This window comes from Lampetra planeri, chromosome 3, assembly GCF_965212315.1.
Source record: "Lampetra planeri chromosome 3, kcLamPlan1.2.h2, whole genome shotgun sequence".
NCBI classification, from domain to species: Eukaryota; Metazoa; Chordata; class Hyperoartia; order Petromyzontiformes; family Petromyzontidae; genus Lampetra; species Lampetra planeri.
Window position 1 is genome coordinate 13,961,797 of NC_136109.1, and position 16,547 is coordinate 13,978,343.

At 42.7% G+C, this 16,547-nt stretch overlaps 1 protein-coding gene across 5 annotated transcripts in view; it reads left to right on the forward strand.

The window, feature by feature from the left end:
* The first annotated feature begins 646 nt into the window (after positions 1–646).
* LOC144738416 (uncharacterized) overlaps positions 647–16,547 on the forward strand; it is a 40,106-nt gene continuing 24,205 nt past the window's right edge. Inside the window, exons 1-5 of one of the 5 annotated variants that reach the window (XM_078621471.1) lie at positions 647–833; positions 10,049–10,149; positions 11,535–11,633; positions 13,850–13,948; positions 15,744–15,848. In XM_078621471.1, the coding sequence (XP_078477597.1) occupies positions 800–833; positions 10,049–10,149; positions 11,535–11,633; positions 13,850–13,948; positions 15,744–15,848 (438 nt within the window). In that variant the 5' untranslated portion in view covers positions 647–799. Of the gene's footprint in view, positions 834–1,853; positions 2,098–10,048; positions 10,150–11,534; positions 11,634–13,849; positions 13,949–15,743; positions 15,849–16,547 lie in introns of those variants that run through there. The other 4 variants (XM_078621454.1, XM_078621481.1, XM_078621446.1 and 1 more) reach the window with 4 other exon arrangements.

Genomic DNA, 16,547 nt, shown 5'->3' on the forward strand with positions numbered 1-16,547 from the left:
TATGGGCCGTCCATAAATGACGTCACGCATCTGGGGGGGGGGGGAGGTCAGAATCCATGCAATTCCCCAAGGAGAGAGACACCGCAAACTCCAAATATACAGCAGCAGGCATCGTCAGGGTCGAGATCGAACCCACGACCTCCTGTGTACCAGACGAGGTAGTTAACATCTCAAAGCCACCGTGATGATGATGGTGAGAGAGAGACACGCAAACTCCAAATATACAGCAGCAGGCATCGTCAGGGTCGGGATCTAACTCACGACCTCCTGTACACCAGGCGAGGTAGTTAACATATCAAAGCCACCGTGATGATGAGAGAGAGAGACACGCAAATTCCAAATATACAGTAGCAGGCATCGTCAGGGTCGGGATCTAACTCACGACCTTCTGTGTCCAAGGCGAGGTAGTTAATATCTCTTAGCCACCGTGATGATGATGGTGAGAGACACTTAAACTCCAAATATAGAGCAGGCACGACCTCATGCGTACCTGGCGAGGTAGTTAACGTCTCATAGCCACCGTGGCGCGTATATATATCTATAAACACACGCACACACACTGGCAATACAGTAAGTGTTGTTACCCCAGCACGTTGCCGCTGCTTAAAGCCCTTAAAAGTTCAACAACGCGAACCGGAATGACTGGATCTTGTCGTGAGAGAGAGAGAGGTGGGTCCTCGTCACCCGAACGTGTCGCCTCTCTCATCGCAGCGCCACAAGAAGCCGCGGTCCGTCACCCAACACGAAAACCCCCCCAAAAAGTGCATTCATCGTCGCCGCGACCGCGCAACTTGGCAGGATGGACGATGAATTGGCCGCCGACGATGAGACGAGTGAGTGCGACCACCGATTCAAGGGCGGCTAATGTGTCCGAGTGTCTGTGAGTGTGTTGGTGTGTGTGGTTTTATTGGGGAGCGGTGGTGTAGTGGTTAGCGCTACGCTGCGCTACGAACCTGGCGACCCGGGTTCGATTCCCGCTCACGGCAAACACCAGTGACGATTTTCTGAACCGGTCCTGGGCCTCCCTTAGGTCGACTCAGCCTCAAATGAGTACCTGGTGCGGTGTGTTAACATCGCCGCTAGGGAGACAAAGGCGGTCGGGCGTGGTGCTGGCCACCCACCCCCTCGTGTACCGTTCCGGCCTTCATAGGTGCTCGCTAACAGCACTTGCCCCTACACTCTGTTAAGGCTATACGGGGGATCTTTGTGGTTTTATTAAGAATCGAGGCTTTCGTAGAGAATGGAAGAAGTCTAGATTTGAAGCTTTCGTGACTTGCAAGGATTCATACTCTTAGGTTTTTTTCGGTAAAGTCACGTAGGTAAAAAATAAAATTAAATAAGGAAAATAATAGAAATAATAATGTTATTTAACATTTCTATTATTTTTATTATTTATTAATGCAAGAACTTGTTGAGAGAGAGAACCGCATCATCATCATCACTCGGTCCTGGGATTGGGAATGGGAGGTCAACACGCGCCGTGTCCTTATCGAGTGACCCTCCTCCTCCTCATCCCACTCACATCTCCACGGTGTTTTGTTCACGAGCAAAATGCGATACAAATCGAGTCGCTGGTGTTGTTGGCATTGCCACCCACGGCAGCCCTCCCCTGATGTGCCCGTGCCTTGCGTTGCCGTAGAGTCGTAGACCGAACGAGGCATTGCCAAACATTATTGTTGTTATATTGCATGCAGTTAAGGTGCGGCTTTGGGCAACATCTTTGTACATATTTGTGCCTATCAGCGGGGGGGCAAACGAGCAAATAAACTTGCGTGCGTACAGTCACCACATGGCCAATGCTTCGGTACCGTGGCTAAATAAAAATAAAGATTGCGACAATGTGAATCGATAACCGATTTCACATTCGGTGAAAAGAAGGCAGCGTGGGATTGATAACGCGATGATTTGCTCGGAATGCCCCTGCAAAGTTTACCGGGTCCACGATCGCCCCTTGCATGTCAAAGGTCGTTCCAAGCTGCCGTGTTTATGGCTCTGGAAGGAGTAGCCTGCTTCTGTGCTCGAGGCTACACGGCACCCATCGAGATTGCGTCTCTCTCTCGGTGCCTGTGCCATCGCTCACACGACGAGCAGAAACAAGTAAGTGTACAATAATGTCCTGCGTTCGTGTTTATCCTCCAGTCTCTTCTCCTAGCGCGCGTGTGTTTTTTTGATATAACGCGATTAATGTATTCTGGGGAACACATTTTCCTTTTTTGTGTATAACGTGGATGCGAATTGGATATAACGCGGTGGAGTGAGCAGAACTCCGTGGCGGCGAGGAGGAATGAGCGATTGTTACGGCGTCATCACGCAAGGCGGGATACTGCTGGATGCTTCTAGATGCTACCCACGCGCTTCCAGTCTTTGTTCAGCCTGTGTGTTATCGCGGACTGTCCTTTTACCCTATATTATATGTTATTTAATATAACGAGATGCTTCCATGACGTGGTGTTCTTCGGGAACTCAACTACCGCGTTATAGGAGAACAGACTGTTACGTGATTTTTTTTTATTGTACTTGTGACAACACATGCAGGCCTGTTTGCAAGCCGGTTTCATTTATGACTGTATGTATGAATGTTGAACTTCGTACGTAGCCAACTGCGATAATCAGCTGTACGGGGGAAGCAGTTCTAAATACATTATTATTCCGACTAGATTTAAAAGCGCATAACTCCAGGAAGGAAGAGCGTTCCAGATGGCCGCTGTCAGCAAATTTAGCTGTCAACTAATGGCAACGCATGGTCTGCTGGCCTCTAAGTGACGTCCATTCCCCCGTGTCAGAGCTCTCAAGGCGCACGAAGTTGGTGTGAGATTGACGCGTTTAGCAGTGTGCTCGCTGTCTCACGGAGGCAAATCTTACGCGGGCGTGGACATTAGTAGCACATTAGCAACACAATTACAATTTACCTTTGCCCAGGAGGCATTACATGCCTGACAGTGTAGTGCAAAGATGGTGTACAGCACATTAACTTGTTTTATTTGACCAGGTAAGGGCCAATTGAGCTATATAGCTATTTTTCCAGATGCGACATGATAGCTCAACGAAGTGGCTTATCATGTGGCAATATATAGCAGCCAAATACTGGTTGTACCCTCCACAAATCAATGTGGAGGGTAAAACTGGTGGATCTGGAGAAAAATCCACTCGACCATGAGGAGAGAGATATGCAAACTTCAAATATACAGGCGTCAGGGTCGGGATGGAACCCACTACTTGCTGTATACCAGGCGAGGAAGTTAACATCTCGCCCCCCTTCCGAGGTACAAAATGCACTGCTACACATCATGGGAATAAGAATATCTCGCGGTAACCGGGAAAGGGGACAGCTAATTGTTAATGGATTGGCTTTCGTGGTTTATTATTACGCTACCGACAAAAAACTGAACTCATAATGTCATAGAAATACTTTTACATTTCCAAACCACCTGGCATATAAAAAAGACGATCCTGGGTAAACCAGGACAGGTGGCGAGCCTCCCTGACCCTCCGACTACAAGGGGTCCGTAAGACGTATAAGACTGAATGCCATAATCCCTTCACGTCCGTGTCTTTTCAATTGTCTCTCTGGAATTATATTTTACACTTTTCTCGAAATACCCACGCATTGGTATTGCTTTCTTAGTTGCTTCTCTAGTTTGTCTGGATGGGAGGACAGTGCTGAGTCAACATGAGCACCTAGCTCTCTTTCACATGTTGTTTCCTCAAGTTCCATACCCATCTCATTTCATATTGTATTTGAGAAATATTGTAAAAGTTACATAAAGTGCCTATTTCGTCAATTGCTACGATATGAGCAGGTTGGCATGAGAGCACGTGTTTATGGAAATCCAGCTGGCATTGCAAAAACTGTTTTTTTTCATGCACAAAGATGCTCGGATGGTTTATTTCGTATAAAATGTTAGGCGTGGTCTGCACATTTTTGTGATGTTTTTGGGTATAGCATTGCACTGTAGTGAATCATCGATGGTGCAATGATACGTGTCTGTGTTTTATTATGTTTTAACAGAAATTATAAGATTTATGATACGTACATTTTGTTTATGCTTTCTGAAAATTCCTCCGAATAAGAGCAGTCAATGTTTGGGCTTGGTTAGACTTTTCACCAGATAGAACAACTCCCTAAAGTGTGCCCTTGTGCGTACGTCATATGCACCGTGTGTAATGATGCAAATACACATACACTGGGTTGCCATTAAGAAGCAGAAGTTGAGAAATAACTTAGTCATATCGAAATAAACAAGTAGATAATACACCTTCATATAACTCGAATTGTCCCTCCACATAACAAATGAAAGTATTATTATACATCCCATCAGCCACAAGGCCTTCTAGGAGTGCATCATTTCAAAAGCATTGCTTCATCAACAGAGTTAGGCTTTCTTAATCCAAGGCTGTTCAACACAAAATACATAACTCAAAATCACCCTGTTTGTATTCAAATTAGTTGAGTAACGTTTAGTTTCTTCAAATATTATGTTAATAATTTATAAAGCGCAAAATCAGAGTTGTGTGCTTTGATTAATGCGTTGTTTTTTTACAGTAACATCTTGATTTATAAATATAACGTAGATGGAATCCATCGCGTGTGGTATAATCAACATCAACAAGCATGGCCCGTCCACTGCTGAATGAATGCTTCCCCTGAATAAAGGCCTCCCCACAGCAATTCCAATACTCATCTTGCGATGCTCCAATCCATCTCTTACGGAAGAGTTTATCTCATCCCCCCACCTCCACAGTGGTCATCCTCTTGGGTGTCTTTTCTACTTTACTTTGACAGCCATTCCATCAGCAGTCACATCCATCAACTTGCATTCCTTCTAGCGATGTTTGCTGCCCAAGGCCATGTACTTTCCAGTAACAGGCAACATGGTGGCTCCCATATGATGTTTTCCTTCGTCCATGTATTGTTTTGCAAAATGTATGTGTAATTCCAAGTCTGTATATCTGGACCTATCCTACATATCATATCTCGCAAATGTGTCAGTATCCATGTTGCATCGATAGAAAAAAACTTTTCCTTATTCACATGGGTATTTTGCATTTCATGATCAAGTTCAGTCTTCCAAAAGTGCTTCATCCTGTTTCCATTTGATAACATGTCCACCCTCAATAATTGCCCAAGTATATACATTTCAAAAATAGTGTCTTATAGTCGCCTCACCATCAATATTTTTTTGTTTCGCGATTTATTTTTAATACGTCACCTTTATATTGCTCATTTATCGTGAGCCCTACTTTTCAGCCTTTACATTTCCATTGGAAATTATTCATATTGTTATAACAGCATATTTTGAAATTAAAACATTAACTCCTTCCTAAATTCAAGTATTTAACGACAAACAAAGGGCATATAAAGTTCTTGCTAGCGTGTAGCATATACGTTTTTTGGAAAGATATATGCTTAGTGGATAATTACATTTTAGGATCATGATAAATGGTGATGGCTTGGGCAGGGCTTCATCCAGCAGTGGATTGATCATGCCTGACGATGACAATGATAGACTTTACGAATACATTTGATTTAAATAAACGGAACTCATTGGAATGAAAAGTGAATTAGAAACTTGGTAACAGTGAACTTGTGCTAAATAATGTTTCATTGTTGGGTTAAAACTGACATCTTAAAACTGACATTTTGACACCTACTGCAGTTGACATTTTGGAAATGTCAAGTCCCCACACAGGAAATGTATGTCTACCCATCCAGCAAGATCTCAACAACGTCCCTCCCCACCTTTTGGACTCATGCGCTTAACCTTTGAGAATGCGACTTCAACCCTGATAATGCTTGGAAAGCCGAATGAAGTTCACAAGAAGTCACAAACTCCTCATGAAACATCCGATGCAGAAGATCCCTGGCTTTGATCTTCCACAAAGCTTATGGACCACCCTAAAACCACATCGGCACAAAGCATGGCAGATGCCGATACTTGATGCACAAAGTAAAAATTAAAAGGCTTCACTTGTGCGACTGTGGTCACCCAGAACGGACCATGGAACATACAATGATTCAATGTCCGATTTACAAATACAAAGGAGGCATCGCAGCGATAAACTCGGCTACTCCTGAAGCAATTATCTGGCTCAACCAGCTAAATGTAAAGTTATAGGTGTTGGTCTACACATATATCAACCATACGAAGAAGAAGATTAAGGATTTCAGAGTCCTGGTGCATGTATCTGATACTGGAGCATCATTCCATTCTAACACAAACCAAAGTCTAGAAAAACTCACCTGAGGGGTTTCAAGCCCACTCGGTTCAAACACGCAAGTTATTTTTTTTATGAAAAAAACATCCTTTGAGGGGTTTACAACTTCCGGCGTTTCTAAATTTTCACATATTTACTCCAACTTGTATTAAACTAACCATCCCAGTTTTTAAGACGAGTACATACCTATGCAACAAATAAAGCATCTTAAAAAGAAAAATAAAGTTGCATGCAGAATGTGAGAGGTTACCATCTGGTACAGAAACCGCACATCACAAAGTTGAATCATTATCACATTGTCAAGATGGCATAAGGTCATGGGCATTCAAATGGTGGGGAAAACAGTGAAGATTTTTTTTTCGAAAAATAATTATCTTTCCATTGTTTTTTCAACACCATACCTCACAGCCAAAGCAAATGTTGAATTCGTAAGCCACATATGCTACGCTAAGTATCTAAAAATATCTTATCTTATCTAGATTTATATAGCACTTTAACAGTTAACCCCTAGCACCTTAAATTTGCCAAGGTAATATATTTTTCGTGTTTTATATCAGTTTGCATTTTTTATGCAACGAAGTGAGGTTTAGGTAGTTTCAAATGTGCCATCGTAACAAAGTAACCCAAATCCCACACGCACGTTCATGACCGCTCTGCTCCAAGCCAGTGTCACTGGAAGCACATCCAGTCATATTTTCCTATGTATGGTGCAAAAGAAGTTCAACATACATAAATTAATAATTTCGAATGCCACTTTAGAGCCCCGACAAAATTCCCAAACTCTCACATCCAAACATTATATTGGTAAATTCTTTGTTGATATGAACAACATCTTAGGATGTTTTTTTGGAGCCCCTCGTACCCGAGTAATTTGGCGTAAACGGGTTAAAAGTAGCAACAAATACAATTTCAAAGGTGGTTAATGACTTGTGCGGGGACTTGACAGCAGAAGTGTTTTACTACATTTTGGAAGACTGGTCCCTCATGTTCTGACAGCAATCATAATACTATACTACCCGCACCCCCACAGGTTAAAGTGTTGGTCTGAATGTCAAAAACAACTTGTCACCAACACCTCGAATAGCAACTTGCCATAAGTGAGTTAAGCACTCTAGAATGCATGTCTCGAAAGCCCTCCTCATTCCGAGTTGCTACACATGATTATAGCGTCTACGTGATCTTTATACTCAAGGGGTAACTTTTTCACTTCAGGCTGACATTTGTGAGGTCAGAATTTGAAGGGAATATATATATTTAAAAAAGAATAATGACCAGAATTCTTTGAACCCGGTGGGGCCAAACACCCCCGGCTGAAAATTTCTAACAAGGTCTGATATGGTCGATCAACAAAATGCCCCTTTTCTGATTGAGTTGGCATGGAATGACCCAGTAAAACTTTCCTTGAGACTTTTTTTTCCACAGGGAATCAGTGGCCATAGATAACACTGTGTAACGTTTTTTTTTCCTGGGTGGTAAGTGTTATTTCCTCATTGCTTATGCCTCAAAAGTACAGAAAATGGCTATTATTCCCCACAAACTTTGCTTTTGTGACCAGGACAGTGATATTTTGAAATGTATCTATTTTCAATGAGAAAACTGCCAAATTTGTATCTTTTTGCATCTTTTCGTTCACATAAAACAACACATGAATCAAAATTAACATGTATGTATACTAATGTAATACAAAAATAATGACAAAAGATTTAGAAGTGAGTATTTTTTCGAGATTTACGATTATACTGTAAATCACTTTCACGAATCAGCCCCCAAATGTAGTCTTTGGGCCTTATGAAACAATTTGTCAGAGCTGTAGATTCGGAGTCGGCAGTCTTCAAGTACCTTCAAGACTTCTTCCCTAAGCTGTCTGAGGCAAAGGTCAAAGGCGGTGTCTTCATCAGACCACAGATAAAGAAGATCCTGGAGTGCAATGAATTCCCCAAGAAGCTCACGAGTAAGGAGAAAGCGGCTTGGAGCAGCTTTGTCGCAGTGGTTCGTGGCTTCCTGGGCAATCACAAGGTCGAACACTATGTGGAGCTGGTTGAGACTGGTGAAGAACTACGGCACAATGGGCTGTAGGATGTCCCTCAAAGTCCATATCCTTGATGCTCATCTTGATAAATTCAAGGAGAACATGGGAGCGTGCTCGGAGGAGCAAGGCGAGCGCTTCCACCAGGATATACTGGACTTTGAACGCCGTTACCAAGGAGAGTAGAAGGAGAACATGATGGGCGACTACATTTGGAGGCTGATTCGTGAAAGTGATTTACAGTATAATCGTAAATCTCGAAAAACTACTCACTTCTAAATCTTTTGTCATTATTTTTGTATTACATTAGTATAAATACATGTTAATTTTGATTCATATGTTGTTTTTTCTGACTTATGTGAACGAAAAGATTCAAAAAGACACAAATTCGCACGTTTTCTCATTGAAAATAGGTAAATTTCGAAATATCACTGTCCTGGTCACAAAAACAAAGTTTGTGGGGAATAAGAGCAATTTTCTATACTTTTTAGGCATAAGCAATTACGAAATAACACTTACTACCCAGGACAAAAATTGTGTTACATAGTGTAATGAATGATCACATATCGAGCTAAATACCGCTGCAGGAGAAACTGGAAATGTGGCATCAAAATCTTGTTAAATATGTTTTGCTGAAATGATACACTCCCGTTCATATATGCATACTTTCAAATGGTTTAAAATAAACACATAAAGAATGCATTAATCTGACCAAATGCACGAATTGATCTCATGACCATATATAACCAACACGAGTCTTCACAGTACAGTAATGTCCTTCAGGGGAAATTAAAGTTGCATTGCCATAATGATAAACGCTGGGTCAAATGAGTCATTCAAAACTCGGAAACTTTTATCGCAGGTGAACTGTATACAGTGAGCTTGTTCGAGCTAGAATCAGCGTGATAGACAATACCTGTAATGTGTGAAATTGAATCTGAAGGCAAATGTTGCACGTGTATAGTTTTTATTGCGTCGGATTTTCTTGCCATTGTCAACAGCTTCCCTAGCTTCACCTAAACCAGAACAGATATCGGATGGCGTACAGTGGTCCTCGGTTTACGATGACATCAATTAATGATGTTTCTATTAGCGATCCACCTCGCATAGGGTCCCGTACCTACTCTAATCACCCAGGAAAGTCTGTCCTTAACGCTTGTGACGTCACTCCACATCGACCAGCCCCCCTCATTAAAATTTCCCATCTTCGATTTACGATTATTTCAATTAACGATGGTTTTCGTGGAACCAATTAATATCGTTAACCGAGGGACCACTGTATTTGTTAATGCGTTTGTTTTTTGCTAATTATAATAGTAATAACATCCTTTGTTTATTCAGGGTAGCCTAATGCTTAGGAATCTTTTTCAGGAGGGTTCTGCATTTTAATGTTTGCTCAATTGCATTCATGAGCATTTGGCACGGGGGAAGGAAACCAGGCTCCCCGGAGAAAACCCATGCATGCCAGTTAATACCACTCAGACCTCCACACAGATGGATTCAATCCACTTGCTGTACTGCAATCTCCTGGCCACCTCACAGCCTCATGGTTGGGAAGCCTCACATATTTGCTGGATCCACTAACCCTCCCTTCCGAGGTGCTGGATCACAGGTGGGCCTGCCCATTGTAGAGGCATCAAGTGGTAAAGTCATCTGTTAGAGACTGGTTTTTAAATTCCTAAACTGCATTTTTCAGCATTTGTATTATTACTCAATGCAGCTTGAAATGGTGGGCTCAAGAATATACTCCTCCGGTGTAAAAACATACCCATTCAGTGCCGTGTTCTGCCCATTATGTGCTCACAGTGCTCCAATGTGAGAAAGAATTCCACGAAGCGGCCAAACGGAATGATGTGGACGAAATGGAGAAGCTGCTGAAGAAAGTGAAGGTGGATGCTAAGAACATGGTACGTCCAAACCCTCACTGCCCCTGCACTGCCCCGTGTTGGTCAACGGACGGTGAAGGAAATTCAAGGGCCGTCATCCAACTTGTTATCCACGAGTCATTTTTCTTTTTGCAGGCAAACCGTGTTGGGGCCTGAGCTGACACGGAGCATGCCCCCCCCCCCACCACGGGTGTTTGACCAATCTTGTGCTTATAAAACAGCCTCGGCGAAATAAAGTACACCGTACGGGTGACACCTATATATCCACTGGCAGGCTGGATCAGTGGGGTTGAAGGGGTGGAGGGCCAATTTAAGACGAACACATCCAATTGGTTTGTTCAAAGTGCAGCGGTGAGGTTAGTGCAGGAATACGTTTATAACTCAAGCGGCTGGGGCTGGCAGGGGGTAGGACCTGAAGTCGAAATTCAGAGGGAGGCATGCCCCCACGCCACCGTGTGGTGCCACGGTAGCAATATGTTAAATACCTTGCTTGGTATACAGGAGGGCGTGGGTTCGATCCCGACCCTGATGCCTGTATATTTGGAGTTTGCATGTTCTCCTTGCAGTTAACATCTCGCCACCGTGGCGAGACGTTAACTCTACACAGAGAGAGTGATGAGGTGAAGTGATAAAGAATCTAATGCGATAAAGTGAGATAATTTTATAGCTTATTTACGTATTTATTTAAGGTAATTAATTAAAAAGATGGGTTTTCGTTGGCCAATATCATTGTCCGCAGAATTTGCTCTTCACGAGCATCTCCAGAACGTATCTTTCGCGAACGAGGGAATACTGTAGCAGATTATTTGCAGAAACATGAGGTACATGTGCAGCTATGAACAGATATGAGATCATAATGAAGACTTGATTTGCATGTTGGCCATGTTGCATGTTATTTGATTGCAGGAATAGGTGCATGGTGTATGTATGGTGGTGTTTTGTATGGAGCTGTACATAACAGAGTCACGGAGGTTGGCGTTTGCATAATGCACAGAGGTTGTTCTTTGAAAATGTGTTTGTGTTTCACCGCGAGCGATGATGTCTTAAGACCGATAAAAGGACACAGGCTTTATATATAGTGCGTAACCCTACTCAGGCAGTGCTTATTGACGAACTCGGGATGCCGAGCTCGTTACGCTTCGAGCTAACCACCAGACTACCGCACCACTGCCTACGCAGTATCACCTCCGATTAGCACGGGTTGGCTATGTATTGTGCGGAAGAAGTTCAACATACGTTCATACCTAACTAAATAGTTTAGCGTAGTAATAACGAATTCGAATCCAACTGAAAACAGTGCAGGTTACATCGAATGTTAGTTTTTTAATCACGCGTGTGTCCTTGTCCTCACCCCCTTCACCGCTCACACCTTCTCACCAATGTCCCACCTGTGGCATCACCCTCAGCGTGACCAAACGGCGCTGCACTTTGCGGCAGGGAGTGGCCAGGAGGACGCCGTCAAATTGCTTCTGGAGAGAAAAGCGAACGTGGACAAGGCGGACAAGGTTTGGCGCGCAGCACCGACATATCCCCCAGGGGCTGGGTTTTGGCACGGCTGGAGTGAACCGATGCTTACTTAAAATTCACAGGCGAATTATCCGTTAAGGTATCGGCAATTATTATAAAGGCTTGTCCGCTACACACGTCTTAATCGGATAATTAAATGGGAGCCTTTTTTAAAGAATAAAATAATAGCTAAAGCTCACCATTTTGTTCGGAATGTCATGATTCACCCCCTGCAAAATTCATCATGGTCACAATATGATTCAAAGCTCATATTTTGTGTTTGCGGGAGATGTAGAATGGTATTTGATGATATCAAGTCATTTGTTCAATATGTTGCACACGCTTATCAATAATCCAGCGCTGAGGAGGCAAGGGTTGGTGATTCAAGAAATGGCATCACAGCAATGGGTTGATGAACACATCTTTGCAGACTTTTCAACTGCTATCTCCCCATATGCAAGGGTGTTCTCTCAGCACTCTAGTATTTTCCCACATGCAAAACTTTCCTCAAATCAGAATTGTCAAAAATATCCAAGATCATTCTAAAAAGAGTCAGGTTAATTGAATGACATATCAATACTTTACCTTGTTTTAATAGTGTCAGCATACTTGACTTCATAACACGTCACATGCAGGGAATGATGCAAGTATTGTGAGAATAAGAATTGATTTTAATCGGAGTATCGATTAATACTTACACAGTGCACCCACGTTTTTTTTTTCTGAAGGCTAGCATTGAGCTTGACACCCTGTCTCCTGGCTTATCCTTGTCCTGCTGTGTCACATCTGTGCATCTTCTTATTCCGAAGAGCATATGTAATTTCAGATGCGTTTATTTACGATGTTTAAAAAAAAAGTAGGCTTAGATGACTACAGTATATTACATGCCAGCATCGGTCAGCAAGAATGCTAACCACTTCGGTATTGGCCCGCATTTCACGCTGGCAATTATCTAATTTAATCCCGTAAATAAATCATGGTCAATGGGGTCATCTTCATCAGCCAGGATCAATCCACTGCTGGGTGAAGGCCTCTCCAAGCTACCGCCACCATTCATGATCTTGCGATGCAGCGATCCATGCTTGACAATCCAGCACTTTGAAAGCAAGGGTGGGCGGATAAAGTACAGACTGGAATGTTGGATCCTGGTCAAGTAATTTGACACGTACTCTATACCGGTTGGGTAATGGCATGGCGTAACAGTGTTAAACTTCTATTTTGCTACAGTACATTTGACCACATTACATTCGATTGGTATCCAACTTGTATATTTTTTGCCTTCAAAATAATATTGCTGGCAACAAACTCAAATTCGTGCACTCTACAGTGTGAAGTCTGCTGCCCTAACTGCTTCGGAGCGCTTCACGGAGTGCTTCTTAACCTGGTTCATTCCACGGCGCGTTGTTGAGCTTGCTCGATCTTTGCGGAACACCTTGGAGGCCGTTTCTTTGACTGTGCATGCGCGACCGAGGGAGTTGAGAGGGCCGGGGGGTGTCTGCTGCCTTGCTGTGCCACGACAAGTGGAGAAGGGAAGGCGGGAGGTGGGAGATTGGGGCTGGATCGGCCACTGAACGGCACAGAGAGTCCGTCTGTCCTCGTTTCTTTCCTTTTCTATATTTCTGAAAATATCACAGCACACCTGGAGCTTTGACTTAACACACGCATTTTAAATGTTTATACATGTGGTAGCCGTTTATTTAGGTTTGTTCTATAAATATACTGTAACATAGTTGTATCTTGAATTGGAGTGCCATGCTTGTGAGCAATGTCACACCACAATGTGTAAGGTTATTATGCTTTGAATTATATTTGGTATCTTGAGTAGAAATACCAAAAATAACGAAATACAATCAAGTGATGCCGCAATCTTGGCTTTTGAGTTGACAGCCATTACAAAGCTATGCACAGAATGTGCCCAGGAACGTTGATGTTATCTTGACATTCAAAGTATGCCGGGATTCTTGCTAAATGTTGCTGTTGAAGACACCGTTTTGCAGAACCGTCATCACAATATAGAATGCTGATCAAGACTGGGTGATAAAAGGGTCAATGAATGTCAACATTTATTGGCATCACCAGTGCGGTAAAACCACTGGCATTGTCAATGGTCTACCCTTGCTAAACACAATCTGAAATATTGGCTTGCTGAAAAGTCTGTCACAAAAGTGTGCTGGTGTTGAAGCTGACTGTTGTGCATTATGGTCATTTACTCCAGTACGGGATGAACCCTCTGCTCATAGCGGCTTGGTTCGGACACTTGGAGGTTCTCAAGCGCCTCGTGAATGGTGGAGGGAGAGTCTCCAGCCAGAACAAGGTAAGGACGTGGCAGCAGGTTTAAACTCTGGAAAGCAATCACATCCTGGGCCATAGCTTGCATTGCTGCTGTAGTAATTGCATTTGATTGATATTGACATCTAAAGTAAACATCCATGGCCCAATCAATCATTTAGCAGACACTGTCGCTGCTAGGTTTTTCTTGAAAATGAGACAATGTTATTTCAGGCGTCTCAATGGGTTTATTTAATCTCCTGGTTAAATAAAATCTATTTAATTGCTGATGTCAGTGGAAAAAAAAAACATCCAATTCAGTAGAAAGTAATGGTTTTCGCATACTAGGACATGGTCTCCACCTCTGTGTCTTCCACATGGCGAAAATTGCAAACATGGGCAGAGCCAGGGCAGATCTAGGCTGGGGTTGGGAGAGAAACAACTCTTCAGCAAGGCGCTAATGCCCTGGGGTGGGTGCGGTGATGGAATGTGGAACGTTTCTGTGCTAATCTTGTCACCAACCTGTGCATGTTTTTTTGCTACTCTGGTGTAAAGTATCTCCTTTCCTACCATGTGGATATAATGTATACACGCACATACACACATCCATGTGCAACTGTATAAATGTGAGACAATCCAAATTGCCTGCGATGGGGTGTTTTGCACGCTCGTTGGTGACTGGACCGAGACCATCAATACACTGCAGTTGAGAACCTGGTTTAATCAAAGGTGGCTGACTTTGATTCGAACCCAGGGTGTCATTGGTGCCAGCTCAGCGCTCTGACTCTGAAGCCACCTGGTCACCCCCTGTTAAAAACGTTCTCATGTGTTCACTTGGCTCCCTGGTTTCCTTCCGCACGCCAGGAATGGTCAATACACCAGTTGCTCAAACATCGCAAAGCAAGACCCTCCTCAAAAGCACCGTGGCTGAGTGAGGCTTGCTTGGTTGGTCAAAAAAAAAAACGCTGGAATTGTTTCCCATCTCATCAGCATTTCAACGTAATCGTTATCCCAACCACACCTACACTAACCCATGTGGCTGGTGCCAAACAAGATACATTTACAGATCAATGCTATTTAACTGTAAAACTACTTACATTTTATTTATTTGCACTTACTGAAAGTTCTAAGATGACGTGAAAGCCAATCTGTATTTTCGCCGCATTAAATAAAATATTTATTTTAGTCCATAAACCTATGGGATTTCCAAATCAACACTATCCAACAGCATTTATTAATAAGCTTAACTTTGACAATGATTCTGGGTAAGAGTGTCCTGAACAGCCCATAGGCTGGACTACAACTATTTTATTAACCTTATTTGAATGGAAGCCTTTTGAATTGAATTACCCACAATACTCGTCAAAAATACGGCGAGTTTTAATGCGTTAAATAAGATGAATCATCGGCTCGACTACACACTGCAATTTTCATATTCCCTGTGCTCGAGTTTGACTAGGCCAATAAAGTGAGCTTAGTTTGAATCTCATCATTTTTCATTAGGATCCCTCATGAGCCTTACAGTGCTCTGTGAAGCTTTATAGGTGATGTGTGCCTGTGTTTTCCATGAAAGTTTATGCACGTTACAGTAAGAGTGAATGTGCATATAAACGTGGCACGTGTGGGTATTATTAACTGGCCTGGCACAGGCGCCGTGGTGACGTCACCGTCACTTAGTGGCGAACGGCGGGTAATTGGTATTACCGTAGTCCGAATGTTGTTTATGCTGCTCTGCAATGCCAGTGTCATGAAACACGTGATGATAATAATTGACAAATATCACTCTTTTCTCGTGATTCTCACTCATGCCTTGCTCCCTTTCCCTGTCAATGCTCCATTAGAATGGCCTGAACATTTTGCACTGTGCTGCTCAAAGAGGACACGTTGAGACTGTTACATATACCTTGGAGTCCCTTGAAGACCTCGGCATTGAGGGAAAAACCAACGTACGTTGCATTTAAATTTCGATTTAAAGCTTTCGTGACTGCAGGGATTCATCTTCTTGGTTCTTTCGGTAAAGTCACGTAGAAGGGAAGTAATACAATAATAAAAATGTAACATAATAAAATAATTATTATGTTGCATTGTGAACAATCTTCCTGCAAAATCTCTCCAGCATCCTTGCTTCAACAGCGTTGTCACAGTTGATTGTTTTAATTTGGGACTGAATCTGGTTTTTAAATGGCTACACATGAAAATAATATTGAACTTGAGTTGTTTGAGAAGGCTTAGCATCTTGGACCTTTTGGCCTGTGCTCAGTAATCACGATAAATTAAACAAAGCAGATAGACGGTGGGCAAGCAGTTAATCTGCATATGTAAAGGAATGCTTTCTTAATATACATTAATGTGGAATGAGGGGAAACGGAAGCTATGAGGGGTGCAAACAATGCATCGATTCATTAATTCAAATTTATTCTTATGCTCTACTACGGGCATGAAATCGCCTGTGTGAAAAACAACCGATCTTTTTAAATTTGAAAATACAGTGTTGGATGGATTACATCGGTCCATGTAATTCATCCAGCCACTCTAGGCCACCACATTCACCACAGTGCTAAAAATATAATGTATTCTTGATTGGAATCACGACCTTCCTTGAATTGCAACAAGTAATCGAATCATAAGGTGGGCAAATTGTCACA